General features: G+C 35.3%; 1 protein-coding gene across 1 annotated transcript; it reads right to left on the bottom strand.

Moving 5' to 3' along the window:
- Positions 1–221: 221 nt before the first annotated feature.
- LOC140792821 (uncharacterized) lies at positions 222–9,281 on the bottom strand. Its single transcript, XM_073144041.1, has 8 exons — positions 9,035–9,281; positions 8,316–8,407; positions 6,540–6,604; positions 4,045–4,117; positions 2,854–2,963; positions 2,644–2,748; positions 1,689–1,788; positions 222–815 (listed from the first exon to the last, which is right to left on the bottom strand). The coding sequence occupies exons 1-8, from the start codon at positions 9,231–9,233 to the stop codon at positions 639–641; spliced, it is 921 nt and encodes a 306-aa protein (XP_073000142.1). The 5' UTR covers positions 9,234–9,281; the 3' UTR covers positions 222–638.
- Between the last annotated feature and the right edge of the window lie 172 nt (positions 9,282–9,453).

Here is a 9,453-nt window from a genome sequence, read left to right as displayed (position 1 = left end):
ATAATAAGATTGGGTTCTTAAAACTGAGTGCGTTCTTTTTTTTTACACTACATGCATAAATTACATGAAATTTACATAAGAAATGCCCATAAACATTAATTTTTATTATTTTAAAAACTAAAGTTTTTTTTTGGTGCAACAACAATGGAAAAATATGCATCGCATCATTTCTATTATCTTGTGTGACATTCTAAAGCAGATATGTGGTACAACTCCCTCACTGAGATCCATTTATCTACAATGATTTCATTATATAACACCAAAAGCAACAATCACATACGGCAATTCATTTCAAAAATAACTGATCCGGTAACTTGATGAATACTCTACAAAGAGTTGGAGAAAAAAATAAAAAGAGTACAGGATAACAACGAAAGAATATGCTCTATTAACTGTGGGAATTTACAAAAAGCAACCATGTACTGTTCAGCTGCCTGTTTGTCATATACTCCACACTCTGTAATATGGAGATCAAGCAAGAGTTGTTGCACCTGATTTGTGTATCTCCCAGCACAGCAGCAGAGAACTTGTAATGTGGGTGCAAGCAAGCTACTGCAGTTGTAATAGTATTGCAATCTTCAATGCTGATGATGTTTTCCTATGGTATCCACACATACATTTCATTTTGATGGAGTGTCTCAAGTTACTCGGATGAGTAGAACCACCATGATGAAAATGCAAATCATTGCAAACATCAAAAGCCATGTGAAGCATGTCGTTTTGGAAGTCTCTGAATATACCTCCACAGCTCGTACATTAGCATGGCCGGTGCTCGCCAAGCTATGCTCTACGGCCCTCTCGGTCGAATCAAGAATCTGCATAAATCATAAGAGTACAAGCTCAATGGTTGTCTCATCAAAAAAAAATTTCTAGAATCAAGCAGAACATGCAGAGAGTGGTTTTTTTTTTTTATTCTCACAGATGACACTTTCTGGACTAAAATCACCATAGACTGGACAAGATCCATTATCAAAGGAAACAACCAGGGAAATACACTGATATACCTCAATTGAAAATACTGAAATATCACGTCTCTCATTCCTTTTTGCTAATCTCTTTTGTGTCAGTTAATTTGGCATAACAATCCCTAGCATCTGCCTAAAATTGGCAAACAAAATATTCTGTGATGAGAAGCAACATGTATCTCAAGGTTTAGAATTATTAAAGAGCTGATTCCAGAAATCCTAACTGGAAAATACAAATAAAAGCCTCTAATTGTCTTGAAGAAAACCAATTTACATCTCACAAGATAGAAGAGTATATTTCTGTAGATTCTCATCTGAAGTATCATAACAGTTCCTGCAAACTATTTGTTTTTCATCCTGGGGGCAGTTAAAGAACCATTAATTGCATACTATTAATAGGAAGATTCATAAAGATCAAAAGTTGTCGTTTCCACAAGGGACAGAGTTGATTGATATGATATCCAATTATCCATATCATTGTTATTGCTTATAATGGGGAAAATATTGTCTGCATATGTATGAGATTATGTCATAAATAATATATTATTTGGATAAGAGGCCAAAGCAATTTATAGGACTAAAAAGGCCTGTTACCTATTTCTTGCTTCCTCTTCTTGTTGCATCAAACAATCAGGACAGATTATCACTAAACCACAAATGCACACAAAGAAGGAAGACGGGAAAAGCTAAAAGAAGAGAAAAGGTTAGGAGAAGAATCTCTACCTTCTCAGTGTCTTGCAAAGATTGGTTCATCATAAGACTACTCTCCTTTAATTGATGCGCTAAGCCAACCATTTCATCAGTCAAATCTTCTTGAAGCTTTCTACCAAGGGAGAGAGAGAATCAATAAGAAATGGACTGAACTTCTGTAGGATGACAGGAAATTAGTTTCAATAATATTTAGATCTAGATGCTCAATATCCCTAGTAAAATGATAAGAAGATATGCCTGCAAAAGAATAACTTGAAATGATTTTTTAAAATTTATACTGTTTCTGAATTCACAAAGCGAAAAATGTAGAAGTGTCAAACACACATCTGGTAGGAGAAAGGAAGACAACTAAAAGGTGGATGATGCCAAGACAAAAGTTCCACAAAAATGAACAGAGCCGAAAAAATTGCAGCAAGCTGCATACCGTCTATTTCATGTCAACTTGATAGATACCAGATGCAATAATTAAAATATACCATAATTTAATACTAAATTTGTTTTATCCTACCTGTTCAAAGTTAAGGCTGTTTCATGTAAGAAAGGCAAGTGGTATTTCAGATCAAGATATTAGACGCCATTATTGCAACAAAGGATAGAAAAGGAAGTTTGGTCCTAGAAAGAAGTTGTCTGATAAGCCAAACGCAATCAGCAATAGCTACTTCCCTCAGAATAGCCTGTATGTAATTAAGCAAAGAACCAACCTCAGGATTTAGCATAGGACACTGTTCAGATGGAGAACTAATTAATAATTACAATATGTGCAGAAAGGCTGCCAACAGATTTTAAGCATCAACTTATGACAATATTTTTCTGGGCAATCCCGGTGAGTAAAGTTAGAAAAGACTGGCAGAAAATCATACGATATTGAGTGAAAAGTTATGCCCACACATCAGTAGGTGAAAAACATGACCTCTCCTGAATGAAGCAAATAAATTAGGCAATAGTTAATTTCAATTTTGTAAGGCACCTATGTTTCTCAATGTGAGCCTGCGTTGACACATCCAGTCTAATAGGCTCTCCTGAACTCCTCTCCTTACTTTCTTGAGTACTTCCTCCAACTTCTGTCTGAGCTCTGTTAAGTTTTTAAAGAAGTCAATCAAGCCTTCAAATAAAAGAAAGCAGAAAAGGACACAAACTGTCCACATACTATCATTGACATAAGTGCAGATTTACTTACATGGTTCTCCTTCTTAACCCCTCGGAAGAAGTCAAATAATTTGCAATTTTCTCTGCCCTAGGAGGGTTTTCCACCTGATTAATTTCTTCAACCTCCTCTGTCGGTTGTGGCTGAAGAGATTCTCAACAGCAATTAGAAAAGGAAGAGAAGGAAGAATTAACATATTGCAGTTCCGGTAATCCATGATAATTTCAACAAATCCATTCAAGATATCAGTGTTGGACAACAAAAGGACTAAGTATCCTACATCACTAATTTAAAGAAAAAAAACTTCACAGAATTTTATGAAGTGAAATGAATTTTACAACAGAAAAAGGTGTTGAGTCCCGACAGAATATACATAAACATATATTGAGGAGCATCCACCCAGGCCCCAGCACTAAGTTTAAACACTGAAGTCTAAACAGTTGATATGTTCAGCATGTCCTAAAAAGCTTATATATAAAAAATCATAAGTTCAGGAGCAGTTTTATCTAGCTTTACATAATCCCAGAAGTAATTCTCTAAAGATTAATAAGACTTCACTTTTTAATACATGGTTTCTAAGCTGAACACTCGAGACAAGCATGGTTTCTGTTTGGGCCAATCCATGCAGGTTGATCTAGACAACCGTTAGATGTGTACTAACGCAGTAGTCATGCGCATCCAACGGTTCTAATCACGACCATATGCAAATAGAGAGGGGTTATTGTGAGTGCAATCAGAGCTATCAGATGAACGTGGCTAATGCATTTGACGCGCATCTGACGGCCTGCCGAGACTGACTAGCATGGGGTTGGCCCAGATGGAATCCAATCCACTCAAGACGGGTGTAAGCATTCGAATTTACACCCAAAGTGCCCTGTTCTACCATGCATATATGTACATTCCTATGCATAAATATATATTGTTTTTTGCTATCTATCTGCCATTTAGAGAGAGTAAACCATTGCTGGAATTAGTAAATCACAACAAAAGTTAATCATTTGAAATTCTGATATGATAATGTGAAGCCTGCAACTAGCAGTATCATTAATAATTAAACTACTACTGACTTGATATTCATGAAAATATACTTCAACAGATAACTACCACCGAATGGACAGCGAGAACTGAACATAGATTTTGTACCAATGGGTGGAATAGTCCAAATTGGATAGGATTAACCAAAAAACCCAAAATTTGAGAATCAAAAGAGAGAAAGAAGCATACAGATGGAGCAGCTAATTTTGCAGCAATGGATTCAATCTTCTCTGAATATTCATTCAACTTCGCTTTGGTGACACTAAGAAGCAATCAAAGGAGATTTTATTACTATGTGAAATATTAGAGTAATACAAAGATAAGTGCTAAATATATCATAAGCAGCAGAATCTGCAAGACGCATCCATGCTTTCTATATTAAAAGTGGAGTCTTTGTAATTTTGAGCATGGAAAATTTATTGTAAGGTATGGAAATGTGAAGAATAGGAATTGAACTCCATCAATAGAGCTATCTAAATATTGCAGGCATGAGTAAACCTAACAAAGCAGAGTAAATGCTATATGAAAAGATGCATGCATACATGGTTGTGTGCAACTTATATCTTTATGCAATTAAAATGATCAATATTTCATAAGATATTGATCACACATGAACTGTAACGTGGCAAATCTCTGCTGAAATGACTATATGTTCATGAACTTTTCAAGTCAATGTATTGGCAAATTGTACTAGACTTCTATAATCTACAAAAAGGATATCATCCGATAAAGATGGAAGCCTTCCAACTGTTAATAGAATAAGCAAAGATGGGGCACTTGAACAAGAAATATTGTGTATTTGCTGAAATAGCACTTATGTTCCAAAAGGAATAACATCTTAAATTTCAGGTCATCACTATATCTGTTTCATAAGTAGGTTAAGAGATCTTCATACTGCAATATCAAGAATAAAAGAACATGAGAAGGTGGTGAAAAACATAAAAAATCTAATGATCTATGATAAGAATGAGAGCAAGAATGGGGTTTACTTCACCTTGAAATTATCCTATGCATATGTGCAGGATGTCAGCAAAGATGGGTAGAATTGCCAACATCTTCCCAATTTAATACTTTTCGTATATTGCACCATCTTAAAAATAGTTTTAGATGATTAATGCTAACTTCTCTATCGATCTAACTTTTTTGTAGAGCCTGCTCCGAAATGAAAATAAAACCAGCTCTGAATGGTACAACACTTTGCAAAATCAAGTTAAAAGCATGGTTCACCAGATCGGTTGATCCCGATCTAGGCCCGATCCGAACTCTCTTTCTCTCTTTCACTCTTTCACTTGTTCTTCTCACTCTCTCTCTTACTCTTTTTCTTTCACTTTTTTTTTCTCTTCTTACCATATAACTATTGTTTCTCTTATGGAGAGATCTAGCTTTTGCGAACTCCGACAAACTCTAATATATAATTTTTTAATTTATTTCTTTTTTTATTTTTTTTATTCCTTCCACTCTCCTCTTTTTCTTCTTCTTCTTCTTCTTCTTCTTCTTCTTCTTCTTCTTCTTCTTCTTCTTCTTCTTCACTGCACCATAGATTTTCTTTCTTTTGTTTGATTTTCTTCCACTCACTCTCTTTCTAATCTTTTCTTTTTAATTTTTATTGCACCATAGTTTTTCTTTCTTTATTTTCTTATTTTTAGTAAAAAAAATCTAAAATTTTAAAAGTTTTCCTACATTTTTAAATAATATTTAAAATTTTACGTAATTAAAAAGTCTGATCTGACCTAGGCGACTAATACGATCGGTCCGACCGATACGTATCATTTTTTTGAAAGGCCGATCCCGATCTCAATTTTTTGAACCTTGGTTAAAAGACCAGTTCAAAATAGTACAAAACTTTGCAAAATCAAGTTAAAATAAAATAGTTCAAAGCACAAGACAATTGTGAACTGAGAAAGAGACACACAATGTGTAGTATGTAAGTGTGTAACATCTATCTATAATTGTATTAATTACTGTTGTGATAACTCCTACGATAAGACTAAGAAATGGAGCAAATAAGCAAGTAAGTAATGGAATAGCCCAGGAAGAGATGACAAAATTTTACATAAAAAATAGAACTTAATCCAATATATTGTGAGTTTCTTAATTGAGTGCAGAGTTAAAAATAGCCATTAAGTACATATATGTAAAATAAAGCACGAGATTCAGAAGTTCTAATATACAGTACAAACAAGCAATTATCCAAACTAAGGTATCTTTTCTGTATTTATCACAATACCTCATCTCTCCTTGGGTCAACTAGTACCCTTTGTTCCATTTCTCTATGATGTTATGTCTGATTCACCTCTCGCTCTCAATTTCTCACTAAAAGAAAATCTCAACTTATCCAATCACTTGTTAATATCCCTATCCTACAATTGTTTCTCTACTTAGTGCTCTACCATTCTATAGTGCTACATTTACTCCCTGTGGCAATCCAAGTTCCACTGCTAGGCTTTAAATCATCCTGGACCAAGAAATTCATTTCGTACAATTGAACCTTTTCAAACTGTTTCCTTCTAAGGACCAAGAAAACTTGTGCCAAAATATTGTAAAGAGCTTCGCATAGAGGAGCATACTGAGCTGTTTGTTGGTCCTAAATATTATGCATAAGTATTCAGGAGGTGAAATTTCTAAATAAAAAAGAAAAGAAAAGAAAAATAATAAAGATGAGCAAGCTAAAAAATTGAACAAACCTTGAGACACCTGCTGTAGTCTCCATTCCTAGCTGCTCTAACTGTTCCCTTAAAGTGGTTACATACTGCAAAGTTAATCATGTCATACTTTACCCATTATATTCCAATTGAAAAGATATAAAAGTAGAATAAAATGATTGGAGCTGGACAAGTCAAGCTAGTTAACACATATCCAAAATAATAAGCAAATGAAGAATTTGGTTCTTGTACATTAGTGACCAAAAGAAGAAAAACACATTAAGTTCATAAAGTTATTCTGCTGTGCCGAATTTTGACTAACATCTTATCTGAATTCATTCATCCTACCAAATGACTATAACTGGATGTTATCTTTGCAGCTAAGAGCAGCATTTCTAGATATTCTTTTCTTTTTTTAATTCAACTATTAATCTCCTTTTCATTCTCTTGGATGATCAAATTGCTTAAACAATGGAAAAGATCATCTTTGTTAGGATTAAGGACAATAGAGGTCTTAATTCCAGACCTTATGATATCAAACCCCAAATCCAGTAGTAAATTTAATGCCCAAGTCCAGAAGATTAGCTTATCGACTTTCAATAACAAGGGTGTAAAAAAAGTTCTAGATTGAGATTTTCCACAAACATATCTTGTGCAATGCCACGTATGGCAATGCAAAAATTTGCAAGAGAAAAACATATGCACATGAACTATCAACAAGGCCAACCAGCTTGGAAAATTTCACATGGAAACTAAGAAACACACCAAATCAAGAACACCTGCTGTGCTTGGAAACACAGGAATAACTTGCATGATATAATTAAGAATCTAAAATATGGAATATGACCCCTCAAAATAAACAGATGCTATGATACATAGAATGCAAAACCGCAATGAATATATAATATGCTGACACAAAACATGTCATAAACACTGATGCCACAATGGCAAGACATTTAAGGGGAGCAGAGAGAGAGAGAGAGAGAGAGAATGGAAAGACTACGACGACAAAAAAGCGTTGTATTGCATGGCAGATTTCTCTGTGGAGCATTAGATGACTGAACTGCTTACTTAGAGAAAGAAGAGGCAGAGAGGGTTTTTGACTTTTCATTCTCACAGAGACCTTAGTGGCAACTGACAAGGACTTCCTCCAACGTCTGGCTACTCTTCTTTTCACAACTTCGATTATCAGTACCTCTTCCTCCATTCCATATCATTGATGATCTCGACCAAGTGGAGTATGCTAAGGAAGGAGAAAGTATGCTAGATGGCACTTACCTTTCTGATCCATGACCAACATGCCCCAATTTGAAGGCACTAAAAATCCTTAATGTCCTACATTACAAGTTATTTCCACCTTAACTTTTGTTGATTGTGAATAATATTCTTCTATGATACTCTTCTTTTGTATGCAATTGTGCCATTATAATGTATCTCATATTTATAGGTACATTACCGAGTGGATATATCTTTCTCTAGCTGGCTCAAAGAAAACAAAGATGGTCACGAAACTTTGGCAACCAGGCATCAGCTTTCCTCAGTAGAATAATTAGCAGAATGGAATCAAATAGGTCACATAGAGATATAGCCAAAGTCCCAATAATTAGACTTAATGCTCTACAGTAACAGTAATTAAAAATTTTAAATTACACAGCACCAGCTGTAAGATCCTCCAGAAGCTGGATTCATCAACCAATGGTGCTGCTAACAGAGAGCACATAATACGGCAACTCAATTGAAATCCTCCTTTTACTAAATAATTAGATTTAGTTTAAAAGCACTTTGAATATAAGAATTTAGAACAAGATTTCCACTCACATGAATTAGCTTTGCCTGATTCTGCTGTTGTGGAGCTGCTGCCAGCAACCTTCTCAGATTAACTTCAGTCCTACTGAGTCCCATCAGGAAAACTAACGACAGAAAAATGAAAATCAGAACTTCAGCATCATTATCCTCTAACCACATGCTAATAACAATAAACCTGACAAAAAAATATAAGGATATAAACACTTGTGAGCATCCAAAAAGAAAAAGAAAAGTTAGGTTTCTTGCTTCGTTTTGGATTCTGGGATCGACACAGATCATAAAATCCAAAATGTTACATATGCTCACAACCAAGGAACTATTCCCAGTTCCGATGCGATCTGTATATGGTGTTAACCAACTTATTATCCATAAAGATCGTTCCCACCCCCGGTATCTGGATGTTTATCTTCTCTGATCTCAATTCGCAATTTGATCTTGCACATCACCAATAAGGAAAAAATAAACTTAACCTGAGGAGGGATCAAGATCGTCTATTGTGGATCAAATCTATGCGCACTTCGATCGATGGTGAGGAAGTTTTCTCAAATTTCTCTCAAAATAAAGGGAGGAGGAGAGAGGAGAGACAGTTCAACCCTTGCGCTTGAACCCAACCCGACGGAGGCCAAATCATCGGGCTGGAAGGCCTAGGAAATCCTAGCCCGTTATGTCCCACCACCCTCCTCCAATCAGCACTAAACCGAAGGACGGCACAAATTGCATAAAGATCTCACCTTTCTTCGGAAATCGACGGAGCACACCTCCTCCTTGTACGAGGAAACCACAATCTTCTTGAAGGAGGTCTTGAGCAAGAGGGAGGCGGCGACGGAGGCGGAGGGCGAGGAGGAGGCGGAGGGCGATGGACGTGGAGAATGGAGGCGGATGGAGAGGAGAGGGGTAAGTACGGATGTCTTTTTGTTGGGATTTTAACATAGCTGCCACCAAAATGTTTCAAAAATATCATAATTACCACTTCAGTCTTCAAAAATATCATAATTGTATTGGTTAAATTTAACTAACTATAATTTAAATTCAAAATTTTTATTTCACCCTTATATAAATTATTTAAAATAGTTCAAAAATCATCCCATATTTTATCCAATATTGAAAAGAAAAAAAAATACTGATAAATATTTTACGGTTTAACTTTAAA

This window comes from Typha latifolia, chromosome 7, assembly GCF_019914945.1.
Source record: "Typha latifolia isolate L0001 chromosome 7, TyphaL0001v2, whole genome shotgun sequence".
Taxonomy (NCBI): domain Eukaryota; kingdom Viridiplantae; phylum Streptophyta; class Magnoliopsida; order Poales; family Typhaceae; genus Typha; species Typha latifolia.
This window is presented reverse-complemented; position numbering and strand designations above follow the sequence as displayed.

Bases quoted from the DNA above. Each gene is read 5' to 3' on its own strand.
- LOC140792821 (XM_073144041.1), bottom strand. From the start codon at position 9,233: ATGTTAAAATCCCAACAAAAAGACATCCGTACTTACCCCTCTCCTCTC. The intron at 8,408-9,034 runs GTGAGATCTTTA...TTCTGTCGTTAG, and splicing joins CCGTCGATTTCCGAAGAAAG to TTTTCCTGATGGGACTCAGT. The intron at 2,749-2,853 runs GTAAGTAAATCT...AAAACTTAACAG, and splicing joins GGGTTAAGAAGGAGAACCAT to AGCTCAGACAGAAGTTGGAG.